We start from the raw sequence: 22,147 nt of genomic DNA, 5'->3' as shown, positions 1-22,147 counted from the left end.
GTCCTCTCCCAAGGATTCTGGAGTTCCTGCCTCTGCAGTAAATGCAAGTAGGCCCCAGAAGAAAAAGAAAAGGAAACAGAGTAGGAAAGGTGGACAACCTTTAGCCAAGGTTCCAGCAAGCCAAGGAGATTCTGCTCCAGTAGGGGAGAACTCCAAAAGTGGCTCTGATAAAGTCCAACCTGACCCACAAGAAGTCCTGGCTAGTCAGGCAACTGTTAAGTCTGAGTGGGTGGCCCCTCAGCTAACAGAAGAAAGAGTGGAAGAAGGGTGTTTACTACAAGATGTGGTAACCCCCCACTGTAATACAGCAGACAGGCACCCCGAACCCAAAGAAGCCTGTAACTTAGCCCCTTCCCTTGTAGGTGAAGAGCTAAAGGTGTGGTTCTGGGCACTGACAGCTGTCAGTGGCCTCTGCTGGGTGTTAGCCTTTATGGCTGCACTATCCTTGGCATGGTGGTCAGACCCCATGCCAAATAGCAAGTTAGGCCCCCTGACCCTGTTGGTCATGGTGGGGTTACTCCAGCTCTGGGTAACCTCTTTGGGTAAGCTAGGGGTGACCCTGGCTAAGATAAGATTAGCAGAGGTGGATACCTCTAACCCCAAAATAGAGAGAATGGGTGAAGACATTAAAAGCACAGACAAAAGGCAGTTCAGATTAGGTCCTATCACTGTGGAAGTGGGTCAGTTCCCCAGAGAGAATGACCTGGACAGGAGGATGTAAGGCAGAGTAGGCCCTGCAACAAACCAGCCTATTTCCTCTACTCTTCCTCGCCTGACAGACTAGGAAGACTCTCCCAGCTTTGGCTGAGTCTCCTGGCCTGTGGGCTGGGGGGGGCTTGTGTAAAGAAATGGCTCCCTGTTGCAGTTACCCCCCACCTTTTGCCTGATACTGATGCTGACTTGACTGAGAAGTGTGCTGTGACCCTGCTAACCAGGCCCCAGCACCAGTTTTCTTTCACCTAAAATGTACTTTTGATTCCACAATTGGCACACCCTGGCACCCAGGTAAGTCCCTTGTAACTGGTACCCCTGGTACTAAGGGCCCTGATGCCAGGGAAGGTCTCTAAGGGCTGCAGCATACCTTATGCCACCCTGGGGACCCCTCACTCAGCCCCTCACTCAGCACAGACACACTGCTTGCCAGCTTGTGTGTGCTGATGAGAACAAAACAAGTAAGTCGACATGGCACTCCCCTCAGGGTGCCATGCCAACCTCACACTGCCTATGCAGTATAGATAAGTCACCCCTCTAGTAGGCCTTACAGCCCTAAGGCAGGGGGCACTATACCATAGGTGAGGGCACCAGTGCATGAGCACTCTGCCCCTACAGTGTCTAAGCAAAACCTTAGACATTGTAAGTGCAGGGTAGCCATAAGAGTATATGGTCTGGGAGTCTGTCAAAAACGAACTCCACAGCTCCATAATGGCTACACTGAATACTGGGAAGTTTAGTATCAAACTTCTCAGAATAATAAACCCACACTGATGCCAGTGTTGGATTTATTAAAAAATGCACACAGAGAGCATCTTAGAGATGCCCCCTGTATTTTACCCAATTGTTCAGTGCAGGACTGACTGGTCTGTGCCAGCCTGCTGCTGAGAGACGAGTTTCTGACCTCATGCGGTGAGAGCCTTTGTGCCCTCTGAGGACAGAAACAAAGCCTGCTCTGGGTGGAGGTGCTTCACACCTCCCCCCTGCAGGAACTGTAACACCTAGCAGTGAGCTTCAAAGGCTCAAGCTTCGTGTTACAATGCCCCAGGGCACTCCAGCTAGTGGAGATGCCCGCCTCCTGGACCCAGCCCCCACTTTTGGCGGCAAGTCCAGGAGAGATAATGAGAAAAACAAGGAGGAGTCACTGGCCAGTCAGGACAGCCCCTAAGGTGTCCTGAGCTGAGGTGACTCTGACTTTTAGAAATCCTCCATCTTGTAGAAGGAGGATTCCCCCAATAGGGATAGGAATGTGACCCCCTCCCCTTGGGAGGAGGCACAAAGAGGGTGTACCCACCCTCAGGGCTAGTAGCCATTGGCTACTAACCCCCCAGACCTAAACACGCCCTTAAATTTAGTATTTAAGGGCTTCCCTGAACCTAAGAATTTAGATTCCTGAAACTACAAGAAGAAGAAGACTGCTGAGCTGAAAAACCCCTGCAGAGGAAGAACAGAAGACACCAACTGCTTTGGCCCCAGTCCTACCGGCCTGTCTCCTGCCTTCCAAAGAAACCTGCTCCAGCGACGCATTCCAAAGGACCAGCGACCTCTGAATCCTCAGAGGACTGCCCTGCTTCAAGAAAGACAAGAAACTCCCGAGGACAGCGGCCCTGCTCCAAAAGACTGCAACTTTGTTTCAAAGGAGCAGATTTAAAGACCCCTGCAACTCCCCGCAAGAAGCGTGAGACTTGCAACACTGCACCCGGCGACCCCGACTCGACTGGTGGAGAACCAACACCTCAGGGAGGACCCTCCGGCGACTCCAAGACCGTGAGTAACCAAAGTGTCCCCCCCTGAGCCCCCACAGCGACGCCTGCAGAGGGAATCCCGAGGCTCCCCCTGACCGCGACTGCCTGAACTCCATTTCCCGACGGCTGGAAAAGACCCTGCACCCGCAGCCCCCAGCACCTAAAGGAACGGAACTCCTGTGCAGGAGTGACCCCCAGGAGGCCCTCTCCCTTGCCCAGGTGGTGGCTACCCCGAGGAGCCCCCCCCTTGCCTGCCTGCGACGCTGAAGAGATCCCTTGATCTCTCATTGAAAACCATTGAAAACCCGACGCGTGTTTGCACACTGCACCCAGCCGCCCCCGCGCTGCTGAGGGTGTACTTTTTGTGCTGACTTGTGTCCCCCCCGGTGCCCTACAAAACCCCCCTGGTCTGCCCTCCGAAGACGCGGGTACTTACCTGCTGGCAGACCGGAACCGGGGCACCCCCTTCTCTCCATTGAAGCCTATGTGTTTTGGGCACCTCTTTGACCTCTGCACCTGACCAGCCCTGAGCTGCTGGTGTGGTAACTTTGGGGTTGCTCTGAACCCCCAACGGTGGGCTACCTTGGACCTAAACCTGAGACTTGTAAGTGATTTACTTACCTGACAAAACTAACAAAAACTTACCTCCCCCAGGAACTGTGAAAATTGCACTGTGTCCACTTTTAAAACAGCTTATTGTGTTTTATGTAAAAAGTATACATGCTAATGTAATGATTCAAAGTTCCTAAAGTACTTATCTGCAATACCTTTCAAATGAGATATTACATGTAGAATTTGAACCTGTGGTTCTTAAAATAAACTAAGAAAATATATTTTTCTATAACAAAACCTATTGGCTGGATTTGTCTCTGAGTGTGTGTTCCTCATTTATTGCCTGGGTGTATGTACAACAAATGCTTAACACTACTCCTTTGATAAGCCTACTGCTCGACCACACTACCACAAAATAGAGCATTAGTATTATCTCTTTTTGCCACTATCTTACCTCTAAGGGGAACCCTTGGACTCTGTGCATACTATTCCTTGCTTTGAAATAGCGCATACAGAGCCAACTTCCTACAAGGAGAAACTATCTTCTGCCCCAGAAACAAGAAAAACATTCCTGGGGAAGAACTTGACACCCACTACACAGAGGGTGCTGGCCATGCTAGCTCGAATTCACCTTTACCAGCAGGGGCGGCCCCTCCATGAGATCGGATGAGCGTTGCCCCAGAGCTGAAAATAAAATGGTAATAAACTTTCTGTATTACCATTTTATTTTTCAGCACCCTGTCCTAAACGGAGTGTCAGGACGGGGCGGGAAAACGTCTTCTGCTGAGTGACAGCAGCAGGGAGCTTTGCACTTCTTTAAAGTGCGCATGTCCCTTTGGCAAGCCGTCTTGTGATGGCCAGCCAGACATGCGCACTTTAAACACCTCTAACCCAGCTGTTTTAAGACAGCCAGGTTAGAGAAGGCACAGGCCTCCAGCACCGCTTGCACCAATCCCAACGCTGCTTTCATGCTGCTTACCAGCACAAAACCAGCGTCAGAATTTGCTAGCATTGCTTCCTGATCCCGGCACCGGAGCCACAACGAGGACGCCGTTACAGACAGGGAGACCTGTTGCATCAGGTGCGGTCTAAAAAATTATTATTTTTTTTTAAATATTATTGTATTCTCCCCCTCCCTCCTGACGTAAATACAAACCAGCCCCCACTATCTACCAGATGTCAGTCTCTGAAGCTGAGGACAGTAATGAAACTCGTAGGAAAGATGGATTCTGCATCCACCTCATTTCCAGTATGAGACTGCCCATGAGACCAGTACAGGAGTGATTAAACAATTAAGAGGCCCGTGGAACAGGCACTTGAGAGGATCATCTAGTGTTTGTAAAAGACAAGGTCAGAAAGGGGCTGATGTGGTGGAACATAGTGAATATGCTCAAAGTGAGACACGCCACAGCACTAGTGTCACAAACCATCAACCCCAAAGGTGCCTCACTTCTTCTAGGTTTAGGGAGGTTGCACTTGGACGTGTTAAAGATAAGGTAGATGTGTTCACAACAAGATATGCCCAGACCCGTCAACTGTCTAGAAGTGAAGACAATTTTCCTAGCATTGAAGGCCTTCCAAGGCCAGCTGTAGGGGAAAACTGTACAAATAACAGCACAACAGCAATGTCTTACATGGGTGGACAGTACCACACCCACTGTCACAGTTGGCCCAAGAAATTTGGAAATGCGCCATTTCAAGAGACATTTAATTAGTAGAAAATCACATCCCAAGAATGGAAAACATACAAGCCAGTGGGCTAAGCAGGCAAATAAGTTAAACACAACTGGGATGACAAGCAGTCTCTAGTAGACACACTATTCCACTTATGGGAAAAAACCAAGATAGATTTCTTCGCAATACCATAAAATGTAAAATAGCAGTACTTTGCATCCAAACACTTAAATCCTCAGTTGCTAGGAAGTGCCCTGTCAATAAGCTGGTTCGGGGTATTTGCTTACACTTCCCCACCTGTACCCCTAATCTCAACTGTTCAAGAAAAATTCTGAATCTCCAATATGACCATGATCTTCATTGATCCAAGGTGTCCTCCGAAGCCATGGTTCTCAACACCAGTATGTAAAAATACCCCTGCACCGGGAGATTGTAACTATGCAACAAGGGGAGGTGGTTCACCCAAATCCTGGGGAAATGCAGTTGGCAGCATGGTTCCTGAAGTCACTGGGTTTGAACACCTAAATCTACATACAGGATATATTACGTATAATCAGATAAGCATAGATACCAACTATTAGCAAATGCTATGCTTTATGTGGGAGAGATGCATAACATGGGGCCAAGCCAAACAAAAAATGCATCATATACTGCATAAGGACACGGTCATAGTCCAACACATAACACATGTCACAGAATGTAGGAAGCAAGATACAAGCACTAGTGGTGCATGAACCTTTCATTCCCATACACCGGGTAAGATATAACGAGGACACAACCAAAATTCTTACCAGAGGCCATCTCCCCTTTTTACATAAGCCAGGCTATCACTGTAGTGGCTTTCTCTCAAAAACCTTTCAAAAAGAGCCCTACATACATTGGATGTCACGAGAACAATCATGTACTACATGCAAACAACACACAGCATCAGGAACACACAACAGTTCTTCAAGGAGTATTCCCCTTATGGTCTATGGGCAGCTGTACCTAAGAAACTATTGCTAGATGGATTGCACAGCATATTGTGCTGCATTAGACACAAACAAACCAAGAGCATTTTCCACTAGGAAAAATGTGGCAACTGTGGTATTTATAGCCAACATCTCTGCAGGAAATATGCAAGGCAACCAACCACATGGGCCTTAGGGCATACTTTCACAGAGTTTACTGTATTGACTTGCAATCACACTAAGAGGTTGAAATTCGACAAGATGTACTTAGAAACATTTTTATTTTTACTCTCTCTTCTACCCACCATACAGGCAGGTAATAAAGCAATTTAATCTTTGCAAAACATGTGAATCTTAAAAAGAGTTAATGCTGCAAAAGATTACAGTTGCTTACCGGTAATTATGATTTTACAAACTGAAACTCTTCTAGGTTCACCATTGACCCTTCCACCTTTCAATTGCAGAAGGTTAGTGGAAGGTTAAACCAAAAAAATGCCAGAATAATCCAATATGGTGGGTATGCGCATTTTGGGATGATGGTCGACTTTTTACATGGGCTCGTCTGTGTCGAGTCTTACCTTCAAGCGAACGGTTTTAAGAAAACAAACACTTCCGGATCCAACCTCTAGATGGTGGAATTGGTCAAAGCATGGGAATCTCGTGTGCAGTTCGAGTAATGGGAATGAGTCAAGCAATGGAGATGAGATACAGGTCTTATTAACTGGTTTGGGGAATCAAGCTGTCAAAGTGATAAATCATATTCAACGATAGCAAGGAGATATGGCATAGCAGCTACAGGTGCCAACATTGGAACTGGGGAACCGGTGTAAAACTCGACCTTGACGCAACATCTTCTGATTCTGAGTAAATCGCTTACTCTCCCCGAGATTACAAAAATGTGAAACTAGTTTGGTTCTTCTGGACAGCAATCGATGCAAAATTTCCACTATATAAATCTAAAAAAAAATCAGGACGGTATTTGAAGCTGATGCTGCTATTTAGTAATAATGCAACTATGTTTGCAACTAATTGTACACCTTTCAATTGTGATAGCTTTTTCATTTGTTTTTTATTTTATTACAGGCCATTCACATGGAGACTGATCCTCAAACCATCAGTGCATATCTGATCTACCTTTCACAGCATGCTCCAGTGGAAGATCAGGGTCAGCATAATGACCTCACCCTGGTGAGCACAATGACTTGAAAACTTGTCCAGCCACCATTTTATTTTCTTGTTAACTACAAAGTATTTTAAGCATTGATTTTCAAAGAGTGCTACAAAAGACGTTACACAGATTAAACACTATGTAGATCCACAGATAGTGCTAAATATTGTTTCTTCCGGGACCATATTCAGTCACTCATTGCAGTTTGCAAAATTGTTACAGTCCCTATTGATTACTGTAATTATTCAGAGCTCATTCTTAGAAATTTCCTTTCGACAATATCAGGAATGATCCAGTCAGTGCTTCGGTAATTGTATTTCGACTGTCCTTGGAAATCCCCATAAAGTTGTTTGATGGTTGAGGATACAGCGCACTCAAAAAAACACATTTTCAATTAGATGAACTTTAAATTGTCCTATTCTCTGTTCATTCCGGTTGTTAAACAAAACCCATTCTTTCCACACACACACATACACTATTAGATACATATCACCCACACACAAGTGTTGTGTTTGTTGAGAGAGTTTTCTTAAAATTAAAGGCACAAAATAAAGGATTGCAGAGCACATCTACCTCATCATGAGCCTGTGTTTATTTCTTTGCTGCAGGATGTGGCCAGATTAATAGTAGAACGATCGACTATCATGAATCACCTCTTCTCCAAGTTATCCTTCTGTCCTGAATCTGATGCTGTGCTAGTTTCCCTGCTGTCCATCTTCTCACGATATGTTAGACGTATGCGCAAGAGTAAGGAAGGTGATGAAGTTTACAGCTGGGTACGTATGACGGCTCTTGCATCCTTGAATCCTGGCATGTTTCCTGTTTTTGTATTTAAAAAAGAAGTCTGTTTTTTCTGAGGGTTCCTTCCCCTGAAATGGGATTGGTACCCTCTAATCCATGCCCAGATACACTAATGATTGTAAAAAGGACATTTATTGACCAGTTTCCAAACTTTTGAAGAGTTTATAACCACAGAACCATCATCACATGCCTAATCTTGTGTACTTCATCATGAAGCAAGATTAACCCTCAGGCTCGATTTGCATACAATATTCTAGAAAGTCAAATGCCCATATTGGAAGACTCCACAAGATAGATATTAAGTTGAGGTTGTTCAGGTTGACCTGAAGAATAATCTGTCTGTCGATGAAGAGAAAGTCAGGCCTGCAGGAAGTCTGATGGGAGGTAGTTGGATTAGATTCCGGTGCCATACTTGTTTTGCCTTCAGGAGAGCTATTAAGGCCATTGTTGTCCCTGAAATTCTGTAGTGTGCAACTGATCTGCGGTATGGGATGTATGGATTACAAGAATGGCTTGCACCAATTTTTCCAAAGTACATAGCCCAGGGAAGTTGAATGTGGGTACCTGGACTTGTGAAGCTGGAGTTGCGTGTCAGTCCTACTATGCAATAGGATTTGCCAACAATTCCCATCAAACTTCAGAAAGCTGGTGAGTGACCTCTGCTGACAGCTCCCACTCGTGATCTCCTGTGAAGTACCTGTTTAAATTTTTGGGTGAAGCGCCCAGTCCAAGTCTTATACCTCCCTCAACAACACCACCAGACATTTTGCCTCCCAGATCGGATCCTGAGCCCTATTCCTATGTGCTTGGTCTCAGGAGGAATGGGACAGGTCCAGCCTTATGACCAAGTGTTGGAAAGTGGACTATTAGTAAAGGCAAGTAGCTACCTACACTCAGTAAAAGGCCACAATCTCATATAAGGTCCAGTCAAGGTCTCAGTAAATGAATCCTTGCTCAACCCAATGGTAGCTATGCCCACGAGCAGTTAGGCTTAACTTAGGAGACAAGTGTGTAAGGTATTTAATGTCACCAAATCAGTAAATAAATAAAACACAATACGCAATTAAAATCCAACCAAAATTTTGAAAAATAGGAAATGTTTTTATCCTTAAAATGACCAAAGCAACAAACATCCATCGTAGGGAACTGGAGATATGATTTTTTTATAGATTAAATGTAAAGATGTGCTTTCTAGTGAGTAAAAGAAAAAAGTGCCAACTGCGGACATCTGGTCGTGCTTGACCGGGGCAAAGTCCAAGATTGAGGCTGTCTGAGATGGAGCCCAAGTCCGATACATTGAGCGGGAGGTCTCTGTCAAAATTTCATCTCCAGGCTTAGTCTTTTGTCTGGAGCTTTTCCTCTCATCATCAAGCGAGGCTCCTCTTCAGGCTGGCTTGTGATGCCGTGTCGTCGACTTGGCTCAGTGAGAGGTCCCAGTCAACTCCTGGAAGTCTCGTAGACGGGGAAAAGCTCTGGAGCTTCAGGCCGTTTCGCGGTTCGACTCTTGTTGATGGGTCAGTCACTTTGTGGCGCTTTTTTTACAAAGTTGGTCCAAACTTCTGGATCTTTTTCCAGAAGTCCTTTTTAGGGTCCTGCAGTGTCCACAAACTTGGTCCAAAGTTTCAGGAGCTCTAAGTTGCTCCTTGGGAGTTGAGACTAAAATGACCAGAATGCATCTAGTCAGAATCCTCCAAAGTCCACTGGACGCTGGTCAGCTGGGCTTTTATTGAAGGACTTGATGCAGATGGCTCTTGGTAGCTCCTTTGTACCTGTTGCTTACAGAGAGTCCACTCCTGGATCTTGAGAGTCCTTTTTGTGGTGAAGCCTAGAATTTGCTGCTTGTGCGGTTCTCCAGGTGCAGGCCAGGGGTTTAACAGAGAAGTCCTTCTTCTAATTTTCTTCCAGCAGGGAATGAAGTTGCTGGGCAGTTCTTCCATATTTATCCATGCTCCTAGGTTGGCAAGCAGGGGGGCTCCTATGGCTAATGGGGTGCGGGTTGACACCCTCTAGGGTGACCACTTCTGTGAAGTTTGGCAAAAATCTATCCCAGAAAACACTGTTCCTTAAAAATCCAAGCTGGCGAAAATCTCTCCTGGGAGGTTAGATGTGGCTGAGCACACCCATTGCAGCCCGTTTCCTAATCTAATTACTGGGGCTCCCCATCTGGTTGCAGGTGCAGGAAATGGGGGAGGTCTGGTTTCTGCCCAAATGGCTTTCCCTCCTTTGAAGACCAGTTTGATCACCCGACCCCCTTCTTGCTCTGCCATCTACTACAGCAGTTGGTCACCCACCAGATTCTTCCATTGTTTCAGCCCAGGTCTCTTTACACCTCAATAAGGTAGTTTGGCTCAGGCTGCCAGAGGCTGACCAATGAGGAAAGGCTACTACAGGGATGATTTAGGTAATTTTTAGAAAGAGTTCTAAAACTCTCTCCCTGTAATATTTATAATTAATGTAGCATTGGCAAGTTGTTGGAATCATTCTAATTGTTAATTTGATATTGCATGGGACCTATTTAGAGCTTTCCTATCAGAAATAAGACTTTATTTTTTTAAAATAAAGCCTTCCAATGTCGGCCTATGGAGCTAATGTACTACAATGGGGAAAAACGAAATTGGCAGTTTTTTCCCTCACCTTGGCTTATAAAACATTTTATGATGTCTCTACTTATATTTATACTGCACCCAACCCTTGGGGCACCTGGGGCAGATCTTAGGGGTGCCTTGTAAGTAAAAGAAAGGCAGTTTAAGACTCTGGTAGTACTTTTAATGCCAAAGTCGAATTTGGGAATCATTTTATTTTACAAGCAACCAGCAAGGCTGGCCTGCCTTTAAAATGACACCAGACACCACAGCAGTGCACCATGGGTGCCTTAACTCCACTGGTGTCCCTAAACCTACATGCCCTACCATATACCAGGGACATATTGGTAGGTTGTCAGAGCCGATTATAATTACGCCTAATTTGGATATACCTTTTAAACAGGCCCTGGGTCTGGTTACCAGAGCCCAGGGTACAGTCAGAGTGAGTAACCACCAGTATCAGTCAAAAAATGGGGGTGATCGTGGCCAAGGGGATGACTTACTCACACCAAGAAATGAACGTGGTGCAACCACTGGCCTAGAAACTTCCCAGATGCTTTCTTCCCCTACCATGGTTACGCAGGAGGGATCGTCTTTCTTAATGGTGGAGCGCAGGGCTGTGGAGGTCTGTGACCTTCAGTCGCCCTCGACGGTGGTCACGTCTAATTTCTCGACAAAGGTGCCTCAAACGGAAGTCTCCCTATCTGAACCACTCCTCCAATTTAATGATGCCCTTCTGGGTACCTGGCCCAATACGGAGGCTCCTGTAAATAGGACCATCACCAGTCTCCACTGCCCCCACCTCAGGGGGACCCGAGTTTCCTCACACAACACCACCACCCCTGAGAGTTTGGTGGTCCAGGCTTCTACCTCCCATGTCACCCATGGGGCGTCCCCTACTGCTCCACCGGATGGGGAATCCAATAGGCCGGAGACACTTGGAAAGAAGATGTTTTCTTTTGCCAGTTTAGCATTGTAGTCTGTGAACACTGTATGCCTGTTGGGCCGCTACTGTCATGCTCTGTGGAATATGGTTGTGCAAGTGCTTCCTACTGTCCCGGAGGAGGCCCAGACTGTACTCTCCCAAGCAGTAGTAGACAGGAGAGATGCTTCAAAGTTCAAAATCATATGTGGACTTGACACAGCTGACTCGCTAGGCAGAGCTGTTTCCTCGACGGTTACCCTTACGCACCATGCCTGGCTATGCACTACTGGCTTTCTGTCTTTTTTGATGGACGTGACCTTTGAAAGCTCCCATCTCTTTGGTGACAAAGCAGACTCAGTGCTTGAAAGGTTTAAGGACAGTCAGACTATGGCATGGTCCTAGGGGTTTTCTTCCACCTCACGCCATCGTCGGTCTGCTTTTCGCCCTTTTGGGGCTACGGGAGGGGCTCTCAACTGTTCCAGCTTCCTCTGAGCCACCGTGCTATGCATGCTTCCCAGCCCCGTACAGCCAAGGCACAGTATCTACAAGCCACATGGATCAGGCAGCTAGAGGTCGAGTCAGTCCACCAGCCCTTCTACAGCTGCAGCCTTCAAACCATCGTAATCTGCCCTTATACCATCACAGACACTCAGTTGGTGGCAGATCAGCCTGTCTTGAGGTGGTGGCACGGAGAAGAGTAGTCAGGATGGGGAGGGAGTAACTCTTTTGCACCAACTGCAAAACCCACCTGTCTGATCTTATGGACTGCTACTGGGCCAAGTGATGATGGATCTGTATGTTAGGGCTGGAGGGCAATAGCCAATGGCAACTGACCCTGTAGGTGGTTTACTTACCTACAAAAACTAACAAATACTTACCTCCCCTAGGAACTGTGAAAATTGCACTGTCTAGTTTTAAAATAGCTATATGTGATTTATTTGAAAAGTATATATGCTATTGTGATTATTCAAAGTTCCTAAAGTACTTACCTGCAATACCTTTCAATTGAAGTATTACATGTAAAATTTGAACCTGTGGTTCTTAAAATAAACTAAGAAAATATATTTTTCTATACAAAAACCTATTGGCCTGGAATTGTCTCTGAGTGTGTGTTCCTCATTTATTGCCTGTGTGTGTACAACAAATGCTTAACACTACTCCTTTGATAAGCCTACTGCTCGACCACACTACCACAAAATAGAGCATTAGTATTATCTCTTTTTGCCACTGTCTTACCTCTAAGGGGAACCCTTGGACTCTGTGCATACTATTCCTTACTTTGAAATAGTGCATACAGAGCCAACTTCCTACAGTTTTTATATAGAAAAATATTATTTTCTTAATTTATTTTAGAACCACAAGATTCAATTTGCAGGTAAGTACATTAAATGTAAGGTACTTTGCATAGGTATAGTTAGAACTTTGAACCAAAACTGTAATGTACACAGTTTTTCATAAAATGGCAATAAGCTATTTTAAAAGTGGGCACTGCAAAATTCAACAGTTCCTTGGGGAGGTAAGTACAGTTTGATTAATACGGTAAGTAAAGCGCTTACAAGTTCAGTCTTCGGGGCATAGGTACCTCACCGTTGGGTGTTCAGGTCAACCCCAAACACCCAGCACCAGCAACACAGGGCTGGTCAGGTGCAGAGGTCAAATAGGAGCCAAAATAACATGGGTGCCTATGGAGACAGGGGGTGTTCCGGTGTCCTGGCAGGTAAGTACTCACGTCCTCGGGGGGGGCAGACCAGGGCAGTTTATTAGAGCACTGGGGGGCCCCAAGTAGGCACACAAAACACACTCTCAGCGGCACAGGGGTGGCCGAGTGCAGTGGGCAAACATGGCGTCTGGTTTGCAATAGGATTCAATGGATGGACCCGGGGGTTTCTCAGGCGTTGCATGCAGGGCACAGGGGGGCTTCTCGGGCCAGCCAGCGACTGGGCAATGGAGAGGGCCACCTGCGGGTCACTGCTGCACCGGTGGTCGGTTTCTCACGGACCAGGGGGCTGCAGGTTTAGTACTTCTCCAGGCATTGGATATCTTCGTCGCGGGCAGTCGCGGTCAGGGGGTCCTCGGGATTCCCACTGCAGGCGTTGTCGTGGGGGTGCAGAGAGGTTAGCCCAGGGTGGACACATCGTCAGAGTTGCCTGGGGATCCTCTGGGTCATTGGTTTCTCTGGACACGGGCCAAGGGCGTCGGGTGCAGAGTGGTGGGGACTCACGCTTCTGGAGTGAGGTGAGAGTCCCTTTAAAGATGGTTTCTTCTTTCTTTGGTTGGACAGGTCCGCTGTCCACTGGATTTCTTGATCCTTTGTAGTTGCAGGGCAGTCCTCTGAGTCGGCATAGGTTGCTAGGCCCACAGGATGCGTCACTGGTGCAGGTTCTCTGAAGTTGGAGACAGGCTGGTAGAACTGGGGCCAAAGCAGTTGTCATCTTCCTCCTTCTCTGCGGGGTTTTTTCAGCTAGGCAGTCCTTCTTTGTAGGTCGTGAGGAATCTGATTTCCTGGGTTTAGGGTCGCCCCTAAATACTTAATTTAGGGGTATGTTAGGGCTGGAGGGCAGTAGCCAATGGCAACTGTCCCTGAGGGTGGCTACACCCTCCTTGTGCCTCGTCCCTTTTTGGGGGGGGGGGGGGGCACATCCCTATTCCTGTTGGGCTAAAGCCTCCAAAACAAGATGGAGGAATTTCAAAGGAGGGGGTCACTTCAGCCCTGGTCACCTTAGGGGTGGACCTGGCAGAGGGGGTGACTCCTCCTTGTTTTCCTCATTATTTCCCCGGACTTGCTGGCAAAAGTGGAGGCTGTGTCCTGGGGGCGGGCACCTCCACTAGCCGGAGTGCCCTGGAGTGCTGTAAGCTCAGGCTTGAGCCTTTGAGGCTCGCTGCCATCTGTTACAGTTCCTGCAGGGGGAGATGTCAAGCACCTCCACCCAGGACAGGCTTTGTTCCTGGTCACAGAGTGCACAAAGGCACTCAATCCCCATGTGGCCAGAAACGTGTCTGGGAGTGGCATGCTGGCAAAGACTGGTCAGCCTAGCACTAACAGTTGGGCTGGCATGCAGGGGCATCTCTAAGATGCCCTCTGTGTGCATTTTTCAATAAATGACACACTGGCATCAGTGTGGGTTTATTGTGCTGAGAAGTTTAATATCAAACTTCTCAGTATTCATTGTAGCCATTATGGAACTGTGGAGTTTGTGTTTGACCAACTCCCAGACCATATACTCATTATGGCTACCCTGCACTTACAATGTCTAGGAATTGACTTAGACACTGTAAGGGGATCGTGCTCATGCAGCTATGCCCTCACCTGTGGTATAGTGCACCCTGCCTTAGGGCTGTAAGGCCTTCTAGAGGGGAGACTTACCAATGCCATAGGCAGTGGATTGTGGGCATGGCACTCTGAGGGGAGTGCCATGTCGACTTAGTCTTTTTCTCCCTATTAGCACACACAAGTTGTGAGACAGTGTGCATGTGCTGAGTGAGGAGTCCCCAGGGTGGCATAATACGTGCTGCAGCCCATAGAAACCTCCATTGGCCACAGGGCCCTTGGTTCCCAGGGTACCTTTTAGAAGGGACTTAACTGTGTGCCAGGGCTGTCCCAATTGTGGAAACAAAGGTACAGTTTTAGGGAAAGAACACTGGTGCTGGGGCCTGGGTAGCAGGATCCCAGCACACTTTCAAGTCAAAGCTAGCATCAACAAAATACAAAAAGTGAGAGGGGTAACCATGTCAACAGTGACATTTTCCTACATCACCTTATAGGTGCCCCCCTGAAAACCTGCTAGCCACCAGTGTGCAGACGGAGTAGCTTTAGCCAGCCTGCCACCACCAGACATGATTCTCAGCTCCAAGAGTTGAGAGCCTTTGCTCTCGGGTGGCCAGAAACAAAGCCTAGTCTAGGAGAGGTGTTTACCCACTCCACCTAACAGGATGACCTGCAAATCTGCTTTCCAAGGCAGGAGGCTTCAAAGAAGCGCACAGCCCTTGGTATGCAGATCTGGCTTCACGCAAAGGAGAGATGCCTTAACCACTTGCTGCAGGTCCCATTTGATACCTGGACAGGTGGGAAATTTAGTATTCAGAAAGGTGTGTCCGCCCCTCAGGTCAATTCCACCCCTGAGATGCACTGCCTGATTGGATGCAACATTTCGAAATCTGCCATCTTGGTGTTGGCAAATTTAGGAACCCTGAGACAGGGTTATGCCCACTTACCACAGGAAGTGGTCATATGGGGGGGGTTATGACCCCAGAGATAAGTAGCCCATTGGCCACATCCCTTCTCTACCCAAATTACCCATACATTCAGTATTTAGGGGAGCCCCTGGCACTAGGAAATCAGATTCCTGCTGACCAACAAAGGACACTCAAGCTGCAAAAGCAAAGCCCGAGGAAGAAGCACCTGACTTGGCCCCAGCTCTGCCGACCTGTCTGCTGTTCCTGCCGATTTGTGCCAAAGTTGACTTGTCCTGCAAGCTGCTGTGCCTCCAAAAGCCTGGGAGGACTGCCTTCCTTAAAAAATGACCCATTATCTCCCATGAAGCAGTGGAGCGGCTTCCTTGTATCTTGCAGGCACCCCAAGAGACCTGAGAGGATCCATGATCACAAAAACCAGACACCGGAAAGCACCACGGCTCCCCTGCCCCCTAGCCGAGCTAAAGTGGGCCAACTGTGCTAAAGTGGGCCTCCAGAGCTAAAGCCCACCTTGGACTTGCCCACTGTGGCCTCAGCGACGCCACCTGCAGCCCCTGCCCGCAGGTCCCGTCAACCATGAGTGCTCCATGTGAAGAAAACCTGACGCCTCAGGAAACCTCTGCACCCATGGCCCCTGGCCCGTGGCGAAAAGGACCGAAGGTGTCCCTCCATGCCCAGTCATCTCAAGACCTGAACCCACCTGTTGATTCTCCTCAACTGGACTCCTCATCCACAGCCTCTTTTCAGCCGGACCAATCCCTATTGACTGTCATTGGGCACCCGTGCCGTACTACACCTCTGCACCCGGCCGCCCTGTGTGACCTGTTTGTTGTGGTCCTGACCCTTGCCCAATACTTTCTTCATGCCCTGTAAATTGGCGCCATAAGTCGCTGTACTATGCCTATTTTACCTATTTGTTTTTCCTCCATAGGATAATATTGCAGGTTCCAAAAATTGCAGTGTCAAATTTTCAAAACTGGAAAGATTTTTTTTGCAAAACGTACTTACTGTTATCGTATTGATTCTGGTGTCTAAATATATATATAAAGATATATTTTTTTTAAAAAAAAATTGTGTGTGTATTTGCCATTGTCTAACATTCCTCTTTGATAAGCCTAAGGCTGCTCAACTACACTACCCCTTAAGAGAGAACATTGGGTTTGCCAGAGCAAGCACCTGTCCACAGGTAAGGGAACCCCTCTACTCTTTGTGTGATATCTCTCCTTTTCATATTTCATATAAAGAGCCAGCTTCCTACACTGGGGTCAAATATAAAAGTGGCTAAGTCACTCCTGACTCCCTCTCAGATGCTCCCTTTCATTGGAGCTGTTCTGGACATGGTACCGTTTCAGGCTTATCCTCCTGAGCGGCGAGTCCAGAATGTTCAGGTAATGGTACCAATATTTCTGCCTCTCTCCTGGATTTCAGGGAGAATGACTCTGAGGCTGCCTAGACTTATGACCTCCTGCATCCTGCTGGTGACATATACGGGCTCTGCAGTGGGATCTGAAGTTCCAACGGGCACAGCATAAAGGAAATCTCTCCTATGTAGTCCAAATCTCAGAGGGAATTGCGAAAGATCTGCAGTGGTGGTTGATGATCCGCAATTGGGTCAGCAGCACACCCCTCCCCCATCTCCAATCAGATCTCACAGTTGTGACAGATGAGTCACTGCTGGGATGGGGTGGCCATCTGGGAGAGGTGGAGATCAGAGGATTCTGGTCCCTGGCGGAATCCGGACTCCACATCGATCTGCTGGACTCATGGGCGATCTGTCTAACATTGAATGCCTTCCTACCTTCTATCAGGGAAAGGCTTGTTTAGGTGTTCGTGGACAACACCACCGCCATGTGATAATGCAACAAACATGGCAGGGTGGTGTTGTGGATCCTTTGTCAAGAGGCCCTGTGTCTCTGGACATGGCTGGAAAATCAGGGCATTTTCCTGGTGGTTCAACTACTGGCGGGTTCTCTGAACATCAGGGCAGATGCATTTAGCAGCAGATGCTTAGTGGATCACAAATGGCTTCTCTTTCTTGAGGTTGCTCAAAGTCTCTTTCAGCCGTGGGGAGAGCTGTGGATAGATCTGTTTGCCTCTACCAAAGAGATGCAATGTCAACGCTTATGGGCACTGGAGTTTCCAAGGCGGCTGTTGCTCGGTGATGCTTTTCATCTAGAGTGGAGCTCAGGCCCACTGTATGTCTTTCAGCCCACACCAGTCCTGCCCAGAATTCTCAATAAGATCAAGAATGTCCAGGCCCAAGTCATCTTTGAGGCTCCTGATTGGGCATGGAGAGTCTGGTGTCCCGAGCTACTGAGCATTGCAATCGATCCTCTAGTCAGGCTGTCGCTTCGGGAGGATCTTCTGTCGCAGCAGCAGGGAAATGTTATCCACCTGAACCTGTCCAGTTTCCGCCTTCTTGCTTGGAGCTTGAGAGGCAACAGTTGACAGCTTTTGACCTTCCTCCCGAAGACTGTGATGTTATCTTGGCAGTCAGACGTTCCTCCACCAAGATGTTATACACCTGCTGTTGGAAGAAATACGTGGCTTTGTATTATGGCAGAAATATTGATCCCCTTTGTACTCCTCTTTCTCAAGTTATTTTATTCATTTTCTCTCCTGCTCAACTGGGCTCTGCTCTGGGTACTCTTAAAGGTTATCTTTCTACTATCTCTGCATTCCTCAGATTATCTGATCAGTCATCTCTTTTCAAATCTTCTATTGTCCATAAATTTGTGAAAGGTTTAGTTCAACTTTTTTCCCCTTCTCCTTTTATCATGCCTCAGTGGGACTCAAATCTAGTGATTACATCCTTAATGTGTGCACCCTTTGAGCGGCTTCACAATTGTCCCTTGTGGTTAGTAACCATCAAAGCAACTTTTCTCGTAGCTATAACATCTGCCCAACAAGTTAGTGAGCTACAGGCCTTATTATCTTAACGTCCCTATTTGTCCATCCATCCTGACAAAGTAGTGCTTTGCACATGGACCTCCTTTCTTCCAAAGGTGGTCACGCCTTTTCGTGTAGGTCAAATCATCACCTTCCCTACTTTATTCACTCCCCCTCGCCCTTCCAAGGATGAGGAGTGCCTTCTTCACCTGGACCCCAAATCAGCGTTGTTGTACTACTGTGACTGCACACAGGAATTTCGGGTAGAAGATCAAGTTGTTGTGGGGTATGTCGGAGCTAAAAAGGGTGAGCTTTCCAAATGGCTCATACTTTGCATTAAAATCTGCTACACATTGGCCAAGAAACAACCCCCTGAGGGCCTGTGCTCTCATTCCACTAGAGCCAAGGCTGCGACCATCGCGTTAGCACACGGAGTTCCTGTTGTGGATATCTGCCAAGCAGCAACTTGGGACTCCCTGCACATGTTTACTAAACAGTAAGGTCCGTCATAATGGACATTTTGCCTGTTCGGTCCTGCAGTACTTTGTTATCAGACCCACCTCCGGGGATAGTATTGCTTGGGTATCTATTCTAAGATATGGACTTTGCAGCTTAATAGTATCTATTAGATGAAGTAGTTACTTACCTTTCGTAACGCCTTACCTAGTAGAGACTATATCTACCTACAGATTCCTTACTGACTCACCAATCCTTCCTGCTGTGTGAATGGATTTCCAGGGGCAGAGCTATTCCCTTTCAGGGTCCTAGTTATCCACGCCAGTGGTCACTGTACTTCATGGCTCTGCGCTTCTGGTGTGGAAAGGCATTAAAAGAAACTGACGTATGTGCGCCTGGGTGGTGCCTTTATAGGAGCTGCAGACGTCACTACCTGTGCCGCTGCTGATGCACGCTGAGCTGAACACCACCACATACCTGCATGCAGGGGTACTGCGCACGAAAAATCATACTGATCCAGTCTGACACCTGGGACAATTGTAACTTAAGGAATCTGCGGCTAGATATTCTCTACAGGATAGCACATTACCAACGGTAAGTAACTTGTTTTTTAATGCAAATAACCACAAATTATCCTTGATGTCAGAGTTTTCCAATTGCCAATAATTTGATTTCTGCTTAAAATGTAAAGAAGCCTCAAATGGCAAATATTTACCAGCTGATGCCTTTGTGGCAGAATAATCCCCCAAAATAGTCTTCCCCGGCATGTTTCTTACATTTTGTTTTTTTATAATGTTGATATATCCTTTTGCCAAGATTTTTGGTAGTCTAATTTGCACCTGTCTTCTAGTAATGTATCCCACTTCTGTCTGGGTTAGTTAAGGCTCAGTTAAATTTTTTTTGAGTCCTACATTTTTCTCTGAGAAGAGGTGGATAGAGTTTCATAATCTATATGTGTGTTTATCTTATTATGGTAATAAATCAATTTTCTGATCTTCATTATGATGTTTGCTAGCATGGAGCACTTTTAGGAAAAACCAACATTTCTGATAGTTATGATATTCTTGTTTCATATCTTATTTGTTATTATCTTGTTTGCAGTCAGAGTCTCAGGATCAGGTGTTCCTTCGCTGGACCACTGGCGAAGCAGCCACCATGCACATCCTGGTGGTACATGCCATGGTCATTCTGCTTACACTTGGACCACCTCAAGGTAAGTGGCACTTTTAGATTGGATATTATGAGGGCATATCTTTCTAAAAAAAAAAAACATTTTCCAAGCCCATTTCAATGTGTGTCCAATGCTGAAAGCAAACGGGCCAATAGCTGTGTGCCCTGCACAAGTATTAGGTCCTCAGTCCCCCCTCACTAGACGCGCAGAAGCGCGCACACACACACACACACGCACGCACACACACACACCGCAGTAATTTACAGATACAATACAATACAAATATAAATAAGGCTGGTGGAACTACCTATAATATTACATTTGACTCCCTAAAGGGTCATGCGTTGCATATGAAACAATTACCCATTTATTTAAGAGGTCTCGAAGGGCTCAAAAAGCCCCATTGATCCTTTTTGATTTCACACTTTTTGTTCATAGTTTGCACACCTATGAAGAAATGTAGTTCTTCTCATGTGGGAATTCCCCCTTATCGGAGAGACAGCCCTTGTATCTCCTCCTCGGCTACTCCCCCGATTGCCAGGTACATTATCTAATCACCTACAGATGCATTGTCCAACCTCGCCCCCCAGTTGTTCCTCCACCTTCCCTTCTACTTCCAGTTTTGGCAACCAGTATACATTTTGCTTTCATACTCAAGTCTCACGTGCGATTATCACAATGACAGTTTCCACCAACAGTTGACGGTGCTAGAACAGGGTGCGCAGCGACTGCTAATGATTAATGTACCAATAATTATATCCTTGTCTCTGTCACGTTCACAGATTGTACTGTGTTCAAATGTAATGCCAATGCAAAATGCAAAACCCAATAAAGAGATTTGGAAAAAAATTAAGAAGTGTAGTTGCCCCCCTTCCTACCTTAAAAGCAGATTAACTAACTGTTGAACACATTGTGTCACAGCTTTACAGATTGAAGAACTGTATAACATTTGTGTGACTACTAAAAAAAGATGTAACAGGAAATCCAAATCTCCTTTAGCTTGGGACTTTGATATCGTAACAAAACATGATTACTACTTTTTCCTCTATTACAAACATAATGCTTTCTGGTGATGAGATCTGGCTTCCATTTACTTGTGCTTATTGTAGGAAGCTGACTGTTTATGTAGTATACCAAAAAGAGGTATGCTGTGTAAAGAGTCAAGTATTCCTTATGAGTATACAGGGCTTGCTTTTACAATCCCAAGGTACTCTTTTTGTTGTAGGATGGTCGAGCAACCTTAGGCTTATCAGAGGGGATGGTTAGACATTTGTTGCATACAAAGTTAATAAATGATACATAACTTCAAGACGGAGATATACACCAAATCTGATAGAGACTTCTAATTGCAGATTCCTTACCTTAGAATTTTCCCCAGGTGTCAGACTGGATCAGGAGATTTTTTCTTCAAGCAGTACTCTTGCGCGTCGGTAGGTGGCGTCCGTCGAGTCCACGGGTGTCATTGGCATCGTAGTCGCAGTGATGACGTCGGGAGTAGTACCTAGACGCCGCCTCAGCGCAGTGACATTGATTCTTTCTGTGCCACACGCTGATCCAGAGAGAGCTACCCTGGTCTGTTTTTGACCAAGTTCAACCAGTTTTTTTTTAGTTTTCCGGTGCGTTGAGACGTCCCTGAAGACGCCGCCATCGGCCCACCCCGAACGACCCTAAATTCCTGTCCCAATACCCCACGCCTGAGAGTCTTGTCATGCAGGCTTCATCTTCCTCAGGTGCATCCCATTCCCTTCCCTTCCACACCCCCTCAGTCTTCTCCTTACTTACTTGTCTTTCTTGTTGCCATCACTTCTGCTCGCAGAGTGAGTGAGCTTCAAGCTCTTTCTTCCAAGCCTCAGTTCTTGTCTGTGCACCCTGACAAAGTGGTGTTGATGAACACTAAGCCTTCCTTCCTTCCCAAGGTTACTTCGCCTTTTCATGTAGGCCAGTCCTTTACCTTACCTACTTTTTACGCTCCTCCACATCCTTCCCATGAGGAGGAGAGACCCCACCGTCTGGACCCAAAAAGGGATTGGCGTTCTATCTAAATCATACTAAAGATTTCCGGGTGGACGATCAACTCTTTGGCGGGTATGTGGGTGCGAAGAAAGGTAAGGCAGTGCAAAAACATACCATCTCTTTGATGGGTACATCTGTGCATCAAGATGTGCTATGCTTTGGCCAAGAAGCAACCACATGTGGGCTTGCAAGCTCATTCCACCTGAGCAACTGCTGCTTCCACTGCGTTAGCATGCGGAGTTCCTGTCCTGGATATCTGCCAGGCAGTTACATGGGCATCCCTGCACACGTTTGCTAAACATTACTGCCCGGACAGTCC

The 22,147-nt window shown here is 46.8% G+C and overlaps 1 protein-coding gene across 1 annotated transcript in view; it reads left to right on the top strand.

Moving 5' to 3' along the window:
- INTS1 (integrator complex subunit 1) overlaps positions 1-22,147 on the top strand; it is a 494,737-nt gene that overhangs the window by 175,748 nt on the left and 296,842 nt on the right. The window contains exons 24-26 of the mRNA XM_069209905.1: positions 6,716-6,820; positions 7,409-7,576; positions 19,746-19,857. Of these exons, the coding sequence (XP_069066006.1) occupies positions 6,716-6,820; positions 7,409-7,576; positions 19,746-19,857 (385 nt within the window). The remainder of the gene's footprint in view (positions 1-6,715; positions 6,821-7,408; positions 7,577-19,745; positions 19,858-22,147) is intronic.

This window comes from Pleurodeles waltl, chromosome 10, assembly GCF_031143425.1.
Source record: "Pleurodeles waltl isolate 20211129_DDA chromosome 10, aPleWal1.hap1.20221129, whole genome shotgun sequence".
Classification (NCBI taxonomy): domain Eukaryota; kingdom Metazoa; phylum Chordata; class Amphibia; order Caudata; family Salamandridae; genus Pleurodeles; species Pleurodeles waltl.
This window is presented reverse-complemented; position numbering and strand designations above follow the sequence as displayed.